Here is a 19,501-nt window from a genome sequence, read left to right as displayed (position 1 = left end):
GAAAACTAAAAACAGAATAACTTAAACTCATTATACTCTAAGAGCTAATGCGGCCTTAACGCAGTTTTGGATATAGATTTATTAAAGCACTGATAGTATCTACCCCAATCGTTCCAAAAGACTCCAGCACGGTGTTCTAATGAAAATAAGGCATCCACTCTAACCCTTTGAGCTAAATTTAAAAAAAATAGTTCGACAAATTTTGAAGTAGCGTGCTCTTAAAGTTTTAAAGGGTTATTGCTTGTATAAATCGTAAAACGTAGTTGGTATTGACTTATAGGTATTGACTTAAAGTTTTAAAGGGTTATTGCTTGTATAAATCGTAAAACGTAGTTGGTATTGACTTATAGGGACAAGGGAGGGAATCTAATCACAAACGAGCGCGAGATGATCAGCAAATGGAAGCAGTTCTTCGATGAATACGTAAATGGTGAAGTTGCAGAAGAAAGCGAAACGGAAGTTACCCTAGAAATGTCCATGGAAGATAATAATAACCCAGAACCTGATCTCAAGGAAGTTAAACGAGACATGGGGTTGCTGAAAACCAGCAAACCCGTCCGTAAGGACCGCTTACCAGTAGATTATTATGAACATTCCCAAGAAACGCTGGCAAGAGCTCTACACTGAGTTAGTTCCAAGATTTGGGTGGAGGAGAAGAAACCGGAGGAATTGACGGAACGGGTTGTTTGTCCGACTGCTGCAAATATCACTGCATAACGCTGGTAAACGCCACCTGCAAGGACGCCGACTGTCACCGGCACAAGGTTTCATGGGAGCTTGCGTCAGTCTGACAGAAATATTGAGAATACAACGTGCAACTAGACGTGTGCAAGACTAGCTATGGCAGATACTATGGAACTATGATTCGAACACAGTTTTCCGGACAAACTGACACGACTGATCAGAGCTCATTGGATTGAGTGATGAATTCAGGTGCATCACGGGGACATTCTCGAGACCTTTCGAGACACGGCGAGCTTGGAGACAAAGAGATGGTATAACATGCATGTTCTTCAACTCCGTCTCCACCTGTTCAACTTGTTGTTCCGCTACTGTGGAGTTGGTGGGATTGTCAGTTTTCACTACCATAGACAGAGTTTTTGCTACATTGACTGTGAGACCTGCTGCCTGGGAGCTCTCGGAGAAGTCATCTAACTTGCTCTGCATATCGCTTCGGCGCTGTGCGAGCAAGACAATGTTGTCGGTTAGGTCAAGATCATTTACCTACTCCATCGTTAGAAGATTCCAAGGCAATCCTCGATTTGGTCTACTGTAGTTCGCTCTAACTAATATCTAATGCAGCCCTGTCTCATGCCAGCAGTAACCCTTATAGGGTCGGACAAGACGCCGTTGTGCAAAACCTTGCAAGAGGACGCCTCGTATTAAACCTCTATGAGAAGGACTATCTTATCTGGAACTCGTCTATGCCTAAGTGCGCCCCAAATATTTTCGTAGTTGAGTCGGTCAAACGCTTTTTCGAAGTCATCGAACATCAGCAGAAGAGAGTCCTGGAATTCGTTGATCTGTTCCAATATAATGCGAGGTGTTGTGATACGGTTTACACATGATGGGCTAGCACGGAATCCAGCTTGTTGCCGCCGGAGAGTAGCGTCGATCTTCTCCTGATCCGGTTGAGGATTATCTTACAGAATGCTTTGAGAGTAATATAGAGCAACGTGATGTCGCACCGGTTACCGCATTTTTTCCCCGTGTTGGGGACTTACCACCGCGACCATTATTTTGATCTATTGTGGTGTGTCCTCTTTTAATTTACGCCATGTCGTATCGGTGAGCTATCAAAGTTTGATGAGCCACCTCAACTACTGTCGGCATTTATCCCAATCAGGTGATGCATTTCGTATGAAATTTATCACCTGATTAGGAGCAGCATTCCAAATATCGCAGGGCTGAGTCAGCCCCTTATCAAGATATCTACGTCGTTTATGATATAGTGCAACAGAGTCGCACAACAAATGTTCGGAGCTTTCAATTTCATGATTACAAAAGCGACGGTGAGCTTCATTAAGTTTACCGATGAGTTTCAGGTGGTACTTACAAGGACAATGTCCTGTTATCAAACCGGTGTATGTGCTCAAGTCGGGTTTTGAAAGGTTTAATAGTTTTTGTGATTGAAGAGCATTTGGCTCTATAAAACCGCATTTAGTTAGGTCTCTTTTTTTTAGGGACTTTAACCAATTGCCCTGCATCCAGGCCACCGGAAAAGTTGCATCGTAAGAAAATTGCTGCGAAGCTGATGCATTTTCTGGACTCACAAAGATGGGTCAGTCTTGAGCATTTCGGTTGAAATACATTCTATCCATGGCGCTCTATTGGATTTCATACTCTTGATGGTCGCTTTAATTTCATCAAGTGATGGCGCCTCCGAGCTGACGCGTTTAATTCGACGAACTGTAGGCAACATAGGCTGCTGGTTTTGTTGGTCTCTACCATTTGAAACGCGGAAGAGTTGTTAAAAATGTTCAATCCATCGCTTAAGTGCTGTACGGTCAGCAGGCCAGCTCTGTCCTTTAGCGACATCTCTGTATTAATCTTGCCGCTATTAAGGTGGCGAGAAATATCGTACAATAAACGGATTTCACCGTTATTGACGACGGCGGTTTCCCCTTGTTCGGCTGGAGAGTTAGTCCAGGCTCTTATCCCGCTTACAAGCTCGTTTAACAGCCTAATCCAGTTCGACGTATCGTTGACAGGAAGCTGTCTTAGCCGATTTGATTCGCGCTCGCTCAATGCCGGCTTTCGCCTTTCTCCGTTCGTTGATTGTCCTCCACATTGTATAATGGAAATCGATCAGTTGGTTGGTCGTTGGTCGAGAGCTCATTGACAGAACTGCTGAAAGTTAAAAGATATAGCTCTGTTTCTGAAGCTTTTAGAATAATCTCGACGTCACGCTGACGCTGTCTTAAAGTACAAACATCGGCAAAATTTACCAGTGCTGGATTATGTAACAGAACATCCGAAGATTTTTATTGGACTTAAACAATTGTTCACCCCGTTAGAAATACGGGCCGGTTAGTCGGGAGAACCGATAGGTATAAGAACAAAACTGGGATGAACAATTTATAGTCCACAAACATTGCACAAGCGTGCGCCTTGTACGTCTAACCAAGAGCATCACGATTTGTTGCGGTCTCGTTTCGCCTTGGAGGAGGCAGGTATTTCCGCTTGGAATGTTTTTAAAGTATTCGACTGGAAAATAGTCCTCCTTGCAGTGTAATGCATAACAAGATTTTTTTACAGTATACTATATCTAAAATTTATTTAGATATTGAATTTATCAGTACCTCCCGATTTCGTTCATCTAATGGTACGAGCCCGGTATGTTTCGTTATGTTCATTTGGTAGAAATTTTCTCAAATTACGGGACATGTAATATGGCCGATCGGTGCCGTTATTTTCCCTAATATCTTTGCAGAAACACAGTAAAACAGTGGTATTCGTCATCTGCAATGAGATTCTGCTGAACATGAATCCGTATCTTAACTATTCATTCAACTTACCTCGTACACCGATATAAAGCAATGTGTAATCGTAACAACTGCAACACCGAAAATTCCAGCCAAAAAGTAAGGATGATATAGGTCACACTTTTTCTGTAGAATTTCCACTCCAATTGATCCAACTAATCCTACTATAAACAGTTTTAGCAATAGGAAAATAATGTTGGCCACGGAATGAACGACAACAAAGTTCGTCGCACTAGCCATCATTATCATTACGGCACTCTTACCGGCTTTGAAAAACGGCAGGCCTTGCAAAGCTACTACAACGTACGCAATTCTTTGAATCAGTTCCAAACACCAACCATAATAAATTCGGCAACCAATGGAGAAGTTTGAGCAATAGGCGGCGAGGCCATTGCTTATTTGATTCAAAATCTGGAATTAACGGCACTTTGACGTTGTACTATATACAAAACTCATCGTTAATGATTGAAATTACCAACTCGAATGATTTTATGATAAACCGGATGGGGAGCGTCACGCTGAACATCAAGGATCCCAATGCCACACTACCCAAATGATATTTGAGCAGTTTCAGGAAACTTCTACCTTCTGCATTACCCAATCCAGATTTTTTCCGGGTGAAATACCATGAGGAAATTGCTCCCGCAGTGACCATGTGCTGACCGTCAACTAGGAAGTAACTGAACCAGATCAGAGCAATAATATTATACCAACGAGTAGTATGTACGAGAAGATTTTTCTCATAAACGATTCTGTTTCCTGCCACCATTATTGGATTACCGGAGCTCTCGATTACCAGGAAAAAATAAATATCTAAAGTAAAAGTCATCAGCAGTACAATGGTGGTCTATAATGGAAAAGCTAATTTTGGACTCTATTGGACTACATTAAAATGCACCGTACGTACCAGCATTGGGCAAACCAACAAAAAAAGCGTACGCCTTATGGCATTGCCGCTTTCCTTTAACAGTTCGATTACGAGTGGTGTCTTTTTCCATACGCAACCAAACAAGCACAAAATGGTTATGCTTAGCACAGTAGTTAGTATCGCATAGATTAAGTAGCTCTTTTTGCTGTGGGCTTCGGATTCCATCATCCAACTTATCCATCGAGCAGCAGTTGCAATTAAGCATAGCACCACAATCGCTATCAGCATCCATGACAGCATTAATCCCGGAACGCCCCATAGTAGAGCTAGTGTCAGGAGCGACAAAAACAGGCATAGCAAGCACAACCAAAACAACTCCACCCCACAATTGTAAACATCCTGCCAGATTTCGTCAAATACGTTCTGTGTCACCTGATCTGAAACGGGACGTTCCTGTTGGAAGCGAACGCACCGGTTGTAGTTTAGTTTGCTGCCAAAAAAACAACCAATTTATATTAGAAAATATTTCTAGTGTGATTTCTTACTATCCATAGTTGGTTGGACACTTTTCTACACAACTTTTGGTAGTTTCTGTCGAATTTGGAACCCGTTCCAGTAGTAAGTATTTGTATGCAAGCATATTTTGGCCCTGAAAATACGTTTTGAGAATGTGGATTCTGTGCTGCTATACGCAACAAGGGTTTACCGAACAAGCAAGGCCGTTGATTGGGTTGTTACTCCGTCCGCATACATTTCCACAGTCGTCGTACCCGTTAATGATCCGGAAAGGATCGGATTTAGCTAGACACAGGAAAACTAGACTAAACTAAGATATTTTGATTAGTTGCCCTTAGAAGTTACTACAGGAGTAGGTATTGCTTATGGATTATTGCTTTGCAGTACATTTTAAAATTAAGTTTAGGAGCATTACAATCTTTTTCAATACCTACCAAACCAATCATATAAAGCGCCATAATGACTAGAGCAGCAACATCGGTGCATTTTCGGTGTTTCCTGTATACGGCCGCTTCCACGTCATCTGGGCTGGTTGTAGAGTTCTTAAAATTTGGTTATACACCATTGTTAAATATGACAATAATACCTATAAACGAAACCAATTTTCACTGAAACTTACCCTTCGTGGCATCTTGCTGATTTTGTTTAAGATCACAAAAATAATGTTCCTCCTTAAACGTGGTCTACTAGATAGAATAATATCAAACTTCTAGAAAATGAGAATACATACGTGATTGAATTTTCAATCTAGTAGGTAAGCCATGTACGAGGATAAAAAGCTTGTGCAATCAAAGATTCGGTAAAATGTCTGTGAAAGTAAGTTTTTTAGTGAGAAATGATTTAATAGTATCATTTATATCTATAATAACAACTTATAACTCAATTTCAAGGGTGCTAAATCCAGCACATTTGTTGACTCTAGCGACGTAGAAGAGGTCATCTACAGAAAAGACAGACAATGCACCGACGTAGTTGCTCTGATCATTATGGCAGTTTACATGGTCGGCTTGGTAGGTATTGACAGAAATCAACCAGTTGAATTTCTATTCAACTCCAGCTATTAACTAATCAGTGTATCTCCAAAGTTCATCTTAGTTTTCCTGTGCTTTCCCGATTCCAACGTGTTTCGTGTAATATACGGATACGACGACTGTGGAAATGTCTGCGGGCGGAGAAACATTCGCGATATCGAATTTAGCTGCTCGGTGACTCCTTAGCGAATATCTGTGGTTAACCCGTACGCTTAACGAATGTATTTTCAGGGCCAGAATAAGCTTGCATACAAATATGTGCTGTTTACTACGACCCCAACTTCGAACGAAATCTTCAAAAGTTGCGTGGAAGAATGTCCTGGAGATGGATAGTAAGAAAAGAGATCTAGTAGTAGTGATCAGAGCAATTTCATTAAATCTTGCTGTTTATAGCAAAGTTTACTTCAACCGATGCATTCACTTTCAAGCAAATCGTTCACTGTCCGATCAGGTACCACAAAGTATAATGGAAGAAATATGGCAGGATGTCTATAGTTCCGGACGGGAGCTGTTTTGGTTGTGTTTGTTATGCTTGCTTGTCACACTGCTAATGCTAGCCTTTTTATGCTGTGCTCCAGGTTTAATGATTTCATGTGCCCTATGTGCAATAATAACAATGTGCTTAGCTGCAATGCTTGTGCACTGGTTCAACTGGAAGACTAAAGCAAATGCTTATAACAAAAAGGGCTACTTAATCACTGCAATAATCTTTACCGTGCTAGTCATAATCATCTTTTGCCTCGTTGGCTGCATCTGGAAAAAAATTAAATTCGTTATGGAATTACTTAAAGAAGGTGGTAATGCCATCAGAAGGAACAAACTTTTACTTCTTAATCCGCTGCTGGTATGCATGTAACGTATAGACACATTCCGCCGTGACGTTACAACGTTTTGACTTTTCTTTGCACAGTATTTATGTTTTAGCTGGGGAAATCGTTGAGAAACCCCCAAATATTATTATATATTTGGAAAGAGCATAAAATTTCCTATTAAAAGTGGACAAATTAATAGCATTTGCTTTGCCCAGATTGTTTTGGAAAGCAAATATGTAGCGTGACGTTACAACGCGCCAGAAATACGTCTTTTGGTTCTTCTGCTAAAAAACATGAAAATTCTGCTCTCTTTCAAATTTTATCTAAAGATTTTCTTCTATGATTTGATAAGAGATGAATACTGAACAACTTGCCGTTTTCAGAATTCCGATAGTTAGTGAAGTTTATTTTTAAACAGCTTTTACTTTTCGTGACGTTACAACGCTCTGCTTTGCACAGAGAGGGTCGTAGCTCCGTTGTAACGTCACGAAAAATCTGTTCATTTAATATTCGTTAATTATCGCTGTTGCTGCCCTCTGTACATGAGGGATAATCCAAAAATGTGTTGTTAATTTGTCTTTCACTATTTCGCCTACGTAATTGTGGGGTTGTTCACAAATTACGTCGCGCTGTGGGAGGGATGCTAAGAAAGTGGGACATAAGTAATAGCATCGAAACCTTAAGACATAGCATAATAGTTGCTTCAGAAAAGTTTCTTCATTTAAAAAGCACTTTCTAGTGGTGAAGAAATATTCGGACATTAGGGTGTCCTCAAGCAGATACAAAAAATATTTTCTCTATTTTAAGTCAGAAATGGTTGCTGTCTACAGAAAATTTGTAGAAAAACTAATTTTAAGAAACTTTGTTGAATGGTTAAGATTTATATTTCTTACATAAAAAAAAGTTATAAGCCAAACTCTTAGGGACACCCTTAAAAAATTTTTTTTCGATCTAGCTCTTAAATAACCCTTCGTATGGCTTACAAATGTTTTAGGAAATTGGTAATCTAATTAAATTACACATTTTTGTCGAAAATAGTAGAGCACTATCTTTTTCCCTTTAGAAACTATCACTGGCTTTTTTATTTTTATATGTACTCTTTAAGAGGGTGTGTCTCGGGGGAGAGCAGCTATGAGCAGCTAATCTCACTTGTTTTTTTTGAGTTAATTTATGCTGTATTCCACCATGTACAACTTAGGGTAGAAGACTGTGGAAAATCTAAAAAAATATATGAAGGCAACCGTAGGTGAACATGTATAAATAAAAGAAACAAGGGATAGCTCCTTAAGGAAAAAAGATAGATTTCTGCTATCTTCGACGAAAATGTGCAATTTAACTCGATTACCAATTTCTTAGAACATCTAAAAGGCGTACGAAGCGTTATTGAAGAACTAGATCGAAAAAAAATTTTTTTTAAGGGTGTCCCTAAGAGTTTTGCTCTATAACTTTTTTCACGTTAGAAATATAAATCTTCAGTATTCAACGAAGTTTCTTGAAATTAGTTTTTTTACAAATTTTCTGTAGACAGCAATCATTTCTGAATTAAAATAGAGAAAATATTTTTTGTATCTGCTTGAGGACACCCTAATGTCCGAATATTTTTTCGCCACTAGAAAGTGCTTTTTAAATGAAGAAACTTTCTTGAAGCAACTATAATGCTATGTCTTAAGGTTTCGATGCTATTACTTATGTCTCACTTGTTTTGAATCCGTCCGGCTGCCCGCCGTGACGTTACAACGCGAGCTTCAATCAGTTGTAACTTAGGTTCTACTTAACTTATCATCATTCTTTAGGCACCGTTTTAAAGGTATTTTTGAGTACAAAAAGAATATGGATTATTAGATTGTTCGAATTTGTACTTTTCTGCGAAAGCTAAAAAGTACACCCTTTTCGTGACGTTACAACGCAAAAAAATGACCCTATTTCATCCACTTGAAATACAAAATAACTGCAAAATTACATCCAAACTATTTTTGGAATGGATTCAGCATATATTCCTTTGTAAGTTGGTCAAAAACAAATGATATTATGAAATGTTTTAGCGCACTGTAGCAGTATTTTTAAAAATATCACGAAAAATCATTTATTTCTTGTAAATTTCATTTATTTTCGATACACGTTTTATATAACTTCCGAAAATGCTAGAATATCAGTCATGGCAGTTTTGAAAGGTTCAAACATTGCCCAATCATGAAAAAATATTCAACAATGCTAAAAGCAACTTTTATAAAATGTCTGGTTGGTATACCGGCCCGCGGAATGTGTCTATAACAATTGAGCTTCAACACTAAAAATAAATTTCTCCATTTCAGACCACTATTTTACTGCTAGCCACATTTGCTTTAGGTATTTATTTCATCCTAATCATCGAAAGCACCGGTAAACCCGCAGTGATTGGGAACAGTGTCGTATATGAGAAAAAAGCCCTTGTACATGCTGCTCGATGGTACAACATTATCGCTCTGATTTGGTTTAGTTGTTTTTTATTTGACTGTCAACACATGGTCACTGCGGGTGCAATTGCCGCCTGGTATTTTACCCGAAATAAGCATGGACTGAACAACGCGGAAGGAAGAAGCTGTTCAGTACTGATCAAATATCATTTAGGAAGCGTAGCATTAGGGTCGTTGATACTAGCAGTAACAGTGTTAATTCGGTTCATCGTGAAACTTCTCCAAAAGGTAACTTTTTCGTTAGTTGGAAATTTCAATTATAAAAATATCAAAAAAACATTTCAGATTGCGACACAAACAAGAAGCGGCTACATTGCTTGTATTGCACTCGTCTGCGCTTGCATCTTCAATTGCATTCGATCGATTGTAGAGATGATTCAGAGAAATGCGTACATTCTAGTCGCGCTGCAAGGCCTGCCGTTTTTCAAGGCCGGCAAGAGTGCAGTTAAATTGATGATGGCTGATGCACCGAACTTCGTATCAGTTTATGCCATCACTAACATAGTTTTCCTATTGGCGAAATGGTCTGTTCTACTATCTGTTGGATCAGCTGCGGTAGTAGTTTTGCAGATGAAACATGATCTGTATCATCCCTACGTTTTGGTAGCGATCCTGGGACTGGTCATTTACCTGATTACGCATTGCTTTATGGCGGTGTACGAAGTAAGTTAATTAAATTAGGACGAAATTCCATTAAACTTTCCGCATTTATAATTACAGATGACAGTTGCTACTATTTTCCTGTGTTTCTGCAAAGACATCCAGCTTAACAACGGTACTGATCGGCCGTACTATATGTCTAACAATTTGGGAAAATTTCTTCCAAATGCAGTGCAGTCCGAAACAGCACAGCAGAACCAAGCCAGTATGTCGTGACTCGTAAAAACTGTAAAACTGAAATGCTAGTGTACCAAATTTTAAAAAGGGAATATCTGAACTGTAAGTTATTTGATAATTCATAAGAGGTTTTGAAAAAATACATTAGTTTGACGGCACACCCGGCCTTCTAAAATATGCTTTGTCCAAATGTGCTCCGCACGCAAGGATTCATGCTCGGTAAAACATGCAATATCGGCCGAGTTAGCTACCTGGGTAGCATTCTAACAAAATGAAGTTCTCGACAGTGAATAGCGGCACCATCTCGATCCTTCATCAGTGACCCATATGTGTGGCAAACAATGCTTTTTCTAATACTCAACAGATATTCAATACTACATTGAATTCCCTCTATTGAATTCATTTTATTATTGAGGAAATATGAATATGGTAAGTAAAGCAGTAATTCTTTCATTGAAGTCATATAGATAATATGTTTAGGCATTAAGAAAACATGACCGTCGAAAATTTTGTAAAACCCAATATATTTTTATTTCATAATAGCTGACCCGATAAACTTCGTATTGCCACAAATTAAACTGTGTTGTTCATAAATCGTGAATCTCGGATAACCTTTGTCACAATCTCGAGTTTTGCAAGTTTCTGAGGAGTTCGTGGGTGGTTTAATATACAAATTTTCCTCACAGTAAAGTAGAAAACAACTTCCCCCATTGCGTAGCCTGACAAAATAAAGCGAATGGCATTAAAATATTCACCATGATTATATAACATTTCGCCGCATACCGTTTTGCGGAACACCACTTCTCGGTTGACCATAACGCGGAACATAAAGTTTTGCGGAATACCATTTCGCGAAAATCTTACGCGGGATGTACCATTTCACGGAAAATGTTTTCGTGGAAAGTGCCATTTCGCAGGGGTTATTCTCTCCTTACTCGCTGTCGCTCGTTCGGACCCAACGAGACCTTTTACGCGGGTTTTTAGCAACTATTTTTATGCGAATTCCGGAATTTACGCGGTCTTTTTTTACGCGAATTTCGGAATTTATGCCGCTTTTTGTACGCGATTTACGGAATTCATCCTTCGCGTAAAAAGCGACTTGAGTGTAACAGAGGTCAGTAAACCTAGGAAAATAAATAAACCTAATTGATAGTTTTTGGTGATCTTGTTATTGACTGACGTTTTATGGAAGAGTCTAAAATTTCTCGAGTTCGATTAGTTTTTAAGTTACGCAAAAATTCTGTTTTATTTGTATGAGAGTCCTTATCCCCCTACCACAGCACAGTGGTTCCATTGGTATCAGAACACGCGTTTTTTAATTGCGCCGAAATGGTTGATTATACTGGTTAAGTATGTTCAGAGAAATTTCTCAGCGTTAAAAGCTCTTTCATATGGCATGAACGGTTATTTGATTAATCCCCCTAAAAGTTAGATAAAAAATTTACTTTTTGAACAGTAAGAGATACAGCAAAACAAAGTTCCACAAAATTTTTGAAAAGATTATTATAAAGAACTTTGCCAAAGAAAGTAAACTTCTAGCTATTATAGTTTTAGAGATAAAGAACAATTTTTATGGAGACTACGAAAATCAATTTTTTGACCACAGTTCTTTCTACAGTATTTATACGCATTTGACATGTTCGGTAAAAATTTTCTAACAGACAAATTACATACTTTTGTAGAATATAGTAACTTGCTATCGTCAATATTTGCGGAGAAAATTAAAGTTTTCGTTTAAAAATTAACCAATTTTCAACAGCAATAACTCCCAAACATGCAAATATATTCAAACCATTTATTACCCATGTGAAAGTACAAGAAAAATACTACAAAATGCAAAACAAATTAGCTTGGCCCTGGCTATCCCTCTACCAAAACACTCACATTGAAAATTGTTACTCGGTTGAATTTAATATGGCGCAGTGTAAAAACCGTGTTATCCCGATCAAGTAAAGTGTGCAAAATAAATAATGAAAATGTGTAATCCAAGTAGTATGGATTATTTGTAGAGAAAAAGATTTTCAAAATTCGTTTTCGGATGAAATTTGATTACTGCAGTTCGAGGTGTACGAATTTCGAAATGTATTTGAAAATCCTTCATCCTCACTATCGCTATTATTGTGCATATCATATGTACTGACCAACAGTTGCAGTAGGTACATCTTCAGAGGACATGGTGTTTTTGTTATTTCATAGTTCCCTCATGCTAGAAATTACCGGATCACAAGATTCAGACGGCAGAAGCTCCGTATTTGTAGCCATTCTGGAGATCTTCCTTGTGTGATGAGTTCGGAACTGTTGTATGTCCTTGTCTACCATTGTCATCATCAGCTCGTAACCACTACCGTTCTACCTTCACATTCAATGAATGTAGGATGAATTTTTGCGATTTGCTGGTCTATGTTAATTTTTTCTTGCAGCGTTAGTGCAGTCGTTTCCTTTGCAAACTGGAGATGCAACGGCCGGCAATGCCTGGTCGAAGACGATCTAATTAGGCTAATTTAAAGAAACATATCTGGTCGAAGATGGATGTGGATTTAGGAATATATTCTTTCCATTTGTTACTGCTTTCATGGGAACAATTGATGTGACACAAAGGCTTGAGTTGGACTTCGTGCCATCATCATCATCAATGAATGTTTGCTAATATTCGCTAAGATCTGCGGATCCATCTTCCATCGCAACCGCATTTTACGAAAAAAGTTACTGTCTTCAGTTCTTCACCAGAACGTGTTTAGTGATGCAGCTTTCGAGCTGATAATACTGGACGAGGTCTGATATGCACAGTAACAGCGATAGTGAGGATGAAGTATCTTCAAATACACTTCGAAATTTGTACACCTCGAACTGCAGTAATTAAATTTGGGTATGAAATGGGGAAGGCAAATGAGCGTCCAATATAGCTTTAGCCATCCCAAGCCCCTACCTAGCGCCTCCACGTGGCCATACCTGGTAATGCTCTATTGAGTAGCCAAGCTAGGGGGTGCGATGCTGGGTGGTTCCCGGCTGCCTGGTCTCAAAACCGCGGTTTTGGGCAGACGGCGAAGCCACACGGCCTAGCTAATAGGTAAGCCTAATAAGTTATTTTAATTATTTTTTTCGTTTTAGCTTATGAAGCATCTCCTGCTATATAGTAAAAACTGGCCAAAACGAGTTTTAATACTGCACATGGATACCAGAATGAAAAATTAAATTAACTTTTAAAAATTAAAATTAAATAAGAAGCATTTATGGAACCCAAAGGACGCTACTCTATTCCATACGAAGGACTGCTGGTGAGATTGTTCTATTTTTATCATTTATACCACATTTCATCTTAATATCATATCATATATTAACAGTATTATTATTGATATCATAAATGTGGAAGGCTGGATGACAGAGTGGATTGCCAACTTGAATCCTTAAGGTCTGAAGCAAATATGGCACTTCTCAATTCAAAACAAACAAATCATCACGTGGGTTAAAGTTGGTATAGCGAAATTGATTATTACATGGAAGGATCCTAATGCTGGAAGGCGACTCTTATAGCCCCGGAATGCGCACAAGTGCCTCTGCTTGTGGGTCCGCCCAATCCCTTTTGGCCCTTCTGTAACAGCATTAGTGTGAAATTCATTTGATAATCAAATTTGGATCTACTGTAATTCTACCCACATACATTGGCAAGTCCTTGAAATGATGGTGGCTTTCCCCTACTACTACTACTACTACCTCGAACTGCAGTAATTAAATTTCATCCGAAAACGAATTTTGAAAATCTTAATAATCCATGCTGCTTGGATTACACATTTTCATAATTTATTTTGCACACTTTACTTGATCGGGATAACACGGTTTTTACACTACGCCATATTAAATTCAACCGAGTAACAATTTTCAATGCGAGTGTTTTGGTAGAGGGATAGCCAGGGTCAAGCTAATTTGTTTTGAATTTTGTAGTATTTTTCTTGTACTTTCACATGGGTAATAAATGGTTTGAATATATTTGCATGTTTGGGAGTTATTGCTGTTGAAAATTGGTTAATTTTTAAACGAAAACTTTAATTTTCTCCGCAAATATTGACGATAGTAAGTTACTATATTCTACAAAAGTATTTAATTTGACTGTTAAAAAATCTTTGCCGAACATGTCAAATGCGTATAGATACTGTAGAAAGAACTGTGGTCAAAAAATTGATTTTTGTAAAGTCTCCATGAAAATTGTTCTTTATCTCTAAAAGTATAATAGCTAGAAGGTTACTTTCTTTGGCAAAGTTCTTTATAATAATCTTTTCAAAAATTTTGTAGAACTTTGTCTTGCTGTATCTCTTACTGTTCAAAAAATAAATTTTTATCTAACTTTTAGGGGGATTAATCAAATAATCGTTCATGCCATATGAAAGAGCTTTTAACGCTGAGAAATTTCTCTGAACATACTTAACCAGTATAATCAACCATTTCGGCGCAATTAAAAAACGCGTGTTCTGATACCAATGGAACCAGTGTGCACAGGGGTGAGACGACTAAAACTAAAACTCAAAAAATTCTACCTCCAAAACCCCCTACATGCCAAATTTGGTTCCATTTGGTTGATTGATTCTCTAGTTATGAGGAAATTTGTACATATTTCATTTGTATGGGAGTGTCCCCTTTTAGAGGGGGAGGAGTCTCAATGCACCATAGAAAAAGAACTTACCTCCCAAAACAACCACATGCCAAGTTTAGTTTCATTTACTTGATGAGTTCTGAAGTTATGAGGAAATTTATATTTCATTTGTATGGGAGCCCCCCCCCCCTCCAAAAAAGGGAGGGGTCCTAATTCATCATAGAAAAAATTTCTGCCCTCTAAAAGACCCACATGCCAAATTTGGTTCCGTTTATTTATTAATTAATTAATTTATTTATTTATTTATTTATTTATTTATTTATAATGTAATTCATCCGACTAATAGTCTACATGAATGTAAATGACTAGGAAAGCCCGTTCGAGTTGATCAGAAAAAAACGATTGTGGAGTCATTCTCGAATAGGCACAAAACCCAGTATCGTTTAACTAGCATTTCGTATTATAAAAGCTCACAATAGTAGTCAAAAATAATTAATGATAAAGCATCGCACATACAAATTTACAAAATAAAACATAATGGTCAATTCACAATAAACAAAAATGAACATATTACTAACTAATAGATGAGTTAAGTAACTTAAGCAGCTTTTGTTTGAACACCGATGACGACTCGTTGAACTCGAACAGGTGGAAGAACTCATTGAAGGTTGCGCACATCGATTGAATAGGAGAATTCTTCGTGAAATCTGAACGGTTGATGGGCATATGTAGAAATCCGCTACGTTGACGAAGGTTTCTGGGCAATACCCTTGCCTGTAATTGTTCTAGTAATGCGGGACTATCTACTTCTGCCGTGAGAATTTTAGCTGCCATAACAGCCTTGTACACCTTCCTTCTCTTTTCGAGGGTTGTCAATCCCAGCAACTGACAGCGAGCTTCATATGGTGGAAGATTCTGTGGGTTATTCCACCGTAAATGCCTAGGGCGTACCAAACAAACTTGCGTTGGATAGCCTCAATCCGATTGATCCGATAAGGTGACCAAACAACTGCAGAATTTTCCAGGTGAGATCGGACATGTGCACACTATAATGAGCGAAGACAGTGTGGGTCGTCGAACTCCTTGGCAATTTTGAACATGAATCCCAGTTGTCTATTTGCTTTATCGATGATTGCTGAGAGATGGTTCCGAAAAGTTAACCTTGTGTCAATCAAAACTCCAAGATCTTTGATACAGTCCACACGTTCAAGTATCTGATCATTAATACGATAGTCAAATTCGAAAACTTCACGGCTTTGTTTGCGGTGAAATGAAATTACGAGACATTTATTAATGCTGAGCGTCATTCTATTTTCTTGGCACCAATTGGTAAATGTTTTCAACAAAGACTGTAGAACATAGCAGTCGGCCAAGCTTTTCACAGCGACGTATATTTTTTAGGTCGTCAGCATATACCAGTTTACATTTATCGTTAAGTAGAGCTGTCACATCATTAAAAAACAGTGAAAATAACAACGGGCCAAAGTTGCTACCTTGGGGAACTCCAGTCTCATTAACGAAAAAATCAGACAGCGATGATCCGATTTGAACTTGTAGCTTCCTATTTTTCAAGTATGACTCCAACCAGCGACAAAGACGTTGAGAAAACCCAAGTTTAGCAAACTTCTTCAGAGCAATATCATGATCAATCCGATCGAATGCTGTCTTAAGATCTGTGTAAACGGCATCAACCTGGTAACCTGACCCAATTGTGTTGATACAAAATGTAGTAAAATCTAGCAAATTTGTATCAACTGATCGTCCTGGTACGAAACCATGCTGGTCAGGAGAAATATAATTCTTACAGGAGAAAAGAATTACTTCACTCACGACAATTTCCATTAGCTTGGAGCCTGCACACAGTGATGTGATGCCCCTATAGTTACTAACAGTTCGTTTATCGCCTTTTTTAAAAACCGGGAACATGACCGACTTTTTCCATTCCGCTGGAAACTTTGCCTGATCCATTGACAACTTGAAGATCTGCAGAAGTGGCGTTAGTAGTAGTCGAATGCAGCGTTTTAAAACAATAGCAGGTATCCCATCAGGTCCTGGCGTATACGATGGTTTAAGCCTGCGTGCTGCTCTAAGCAACATATCCTCAGATACAGCGAAACAGTCGATATCCACCAGATCAGATGGAGTGGTGTCGAGAAAGCTCTTAGAAGGATTGTCAGGATAAGCAACTCCGAAAACTGAGGCAAAATGCTGCGCAAACAATTGACACTTTGCAGCATTAGTTGAGGCAGTTGAAGTACCGAGTGAAACTGTCGAAAACAAGCCATTTGCTTGATTAGTACTCAAGTTATAAGGAAACTTGTATTTCATTTGTATGGGAGCCCCCCTCTTAAAAGGGGAAGGAGTCATAATTTACCATAGAAAAAATTTCTGACATCTAAAACTCCCACATGCCAAATTTGGTTCCATCTGCTTGATTAGTTCTCGAGATAAGAGGAAAATGGCATTTCATTTGTATGGAAGCCCGCCCTCTTAAAGGGGAGATGGGTCATAACTCGGTTTCTAAAGAGGAGAGGGGTCTCAATTCACCATAGAAAAAAATCTTGCCTCCAAAACCACTTACATGTCAAATTTGGTTCCATTTGATTGATTAATTCTCGAGTTATGAGGAAATTAGTTTTTCATTTGTATAGGAGCCCGCCCCTCCTAAAGTGAGGAGGAGTCCTAATTCACCATAGAAAATATTCTTGCCTACAAAAACACCCACATGCTCAATTTGATTCCATTTGCTTGGTTAGTTCTAGAGTTATGAGGAAATTTGTATTTCGTTTGTATGGGAGCCCCCCCTCCTAAGAAGGTAAGGGGTCCTAATTCATCATAGAAAAATTGTTGCCTCCAAAAACACCCACATGCTAAATTTGGTTCTATTTCCTTGATTAGTTCTCGAGTTATGAGGAAATTTGTTTTTCATTTGTACAGGAGCCCCCCCTCTTAAAGTGGGGAGGGGTTCTAATTCATCATAGAAAATATTCTTGCCCTCGAAAACCTCCACATGCCAGGTTTAGTTCCATTTGCTTGATTAGTTCTCGAGTTATGAGGAAAGTTGTATTTCATTTGTTTGGAAGCTCCCCCTCTTAAAGGGGAGAGGAGTCATAGTTCCCCTTCTAAATAGGGGAGGTGTCTCAATTTACCATAGAATAAATTCTTGTCACCAAAATCACCCACATGCCAAATTTTGGTCTATTTGCTTGATTAGTTCTCGAGTTATGCAGAAATTTGTGTTTCATTTGTATGGGAGCCAACCCCCCCCCCCTCCCTGTTAGTGGGGGGAGGGGTCTCTAACCATCACTAAAACCTTTCCTGGCTCCAAAAACCTCTACATGAGAATTTTCACGTCGATTGGCTCAGTAGTTTTTGATTCTATAAGGAACATCCCGACAGAAATCCATTTTTATATATAAGAAGATTTCGATTCTACTTTTCCGCTAATCCTTCTTCTTTTTCTTATTTATCAGCTAGGGGGGGCTTGTGCCGTTTCAAGAATTCGTCCTGTACCGGCGGTGGTGAGATCCTTGAAGATAACAGATTCACTCCACCTGCATCCGGCATCTTCGCGATGGGGCCGGCCCACCGTAATCTCTTTACTTTTCCGATATGGGAATCGCTCCAAACAGGGCTTTCAGCTCATGATTCATATGTGGCTCATGATTCATTTAGTGGCGATCCGTAGAGTCGATCCTGCGCCAAACGAATTATGGTCCTGCAGTACTGTCGGTCCTCCAATCCCCTCGAACACCAGCGGATTGTGCATCATCCTTGACAGTGCACATCAACCGGGATTGCTGCGAAGTTTGCGGCCTCTAGCTCTCGACTAAGCAAGCCAATTGGTTTCTTTGTTTTTTGCCGTGTCCTATATAGATTGATCCGTGCCGTATTTCAATTTTCTAGACAGACACTGTTTGAGCCGCCCTCACCTAAGGAACAGGCACTCAAGTTCGCACCTCCTAGCTTAGGTACCTTAGTATGTACATGAAGCATTGCCAGATATGACCATCGAACGTCATCGTTTGTCCTAAATCTGCGATGAGGCGCTAGATGGAGGGTAGGGAGATACAAATCTTTCACTCCATGGTGAGAAACGTGCTGCTCGAGCCACAGGTGGTGATGGGTAGGAGGTTGAGTGTATTTGACGCTCCTTTCAGGTTACTCAAACCATTTCATACCCGCAACATTGATAAAAATTTGAACATGTTCGTACAGTTTCGATGACCTTTTTTAATAACTTAATCAAGATCATAAGAGCTTTGATTTGGAGCTTTCTAAAACGAGCAACTGTCAAGACCGAATTCACATGCCCATCTACTAAGCAGAGCGACTTATTGTTCAATCCCGTCTATTGCTCATCTTGGCTACCATTCACAAAAATCAGCAGCACCGTCTCATCCAGAATTGCAGAAATACTTGACAGTTTCTCCATCAGCTTGAAACAGCCGTGGAAACCTCGTGGAAAGTTTACAATAAAGTCATTTTCCCTTCTAATACAACTCGTATCCCCATTTTCCCGCCACCAGTGCACCAGTTCGTATTGGTAACGGCGTTTCCATGCATACCGGGCATGCTTCCGGGACTGGGGCTACAAAGTGCACGCACTACCTGTACACATTGGAAGTTAGAGGAATGCTAGTGGGGAACTTTCTACATGAAATAGGCCGCTGCCTGGTGGTATTTCGCTGTACACACATAACATTAGCAGGAGCAGGCAATCCCGAGAATGGAAAATTGCAACTATCCTAGCGCTGGCAGGTGGACCGGAGACGCTTCGCTTTCTCCTCCGTCAGTGTGAGTTGAATGACCGCGATTGATAGTCCTATTCTTATTTCTCATGTTGCAGTAATGTGCATAAGTGCAAATTACTTTCCGTGCGGTAGTTTCCAATATAATTTGTTGTTTGCTGTC

General features: G+C 39.2%; 2 protein-coding genes across 2 annotated transcripts; one reads left to right on the top strand and one right to left on the bottom strand.

Moving 5' to 3' along the window:
- Positions 1 to 3,315: 3,315 nt before the first annotated feature.
- On the bottom strand, positions 3,316 to 5,500 carry LOC128739561 (choline transporter-like protein 2). The gene is made up of 8 exons (XM_053835055.1): positions 5,489 to 5,500; positions 5,304 to 5,411; positions 5,060 to 5,179; positions 4,899 to 5,002; positions 4,721 to 4,843; positions 3,961 to 4,165; positions 3,519 to 3,896; positions 3,316 to 3,462 (listed from the first exon to the last, which is right to left on the bottom strand). The coding sequence occupies exons 1-8, from the start codon at positions 5,498 to 5,500 to the stop codon at positions 3,316 to 3,318; spliced, it is 1,197 nt and encodes a 398-aa protein (XP_053691030.1).
- Positions 5,501 to 5,673: 173 nt separating this feature from the next.
- LOC128739560 (choline transporter-like protein 1) lies at positions 5,674 to 10,041 on the top strand. The gene is made up of 5 exons (XM_053835054.1): positions 5,674 to 5,685; positions 5,760 to 5,879; positions 9,025 to 9,393; positions 9,451 to 9,828; positions 9,886 to 10,041. Exons 1-5 carry the CDS (start codon positions 5,674 to 5,676, stop codon positions 10,039 to 10,041), a joined length of 1,035 nt encoding a protein of 344 aa, XP_053691029.1.
- Positions 10,042 to 19,501: the final 9,460 nt, after the last annotated feature.

Source organism: Sabethes cyaneus, chromosome 3, assembly GCF_943734655.1.
Source record: "Sabethes cyaneus chromosome 3, idSabCyanKW18_F2, whole genome shotgun sequence".
Lineage (NCBI taxonomy): Eukaryota > Metazoa > Arthropoda > Insecta > Diptera > Culicidae > Sabethes > Sabethes cyaneus.
This window is presented reverse-complemented; position numbering and strand designations above follow the sequence as displayed.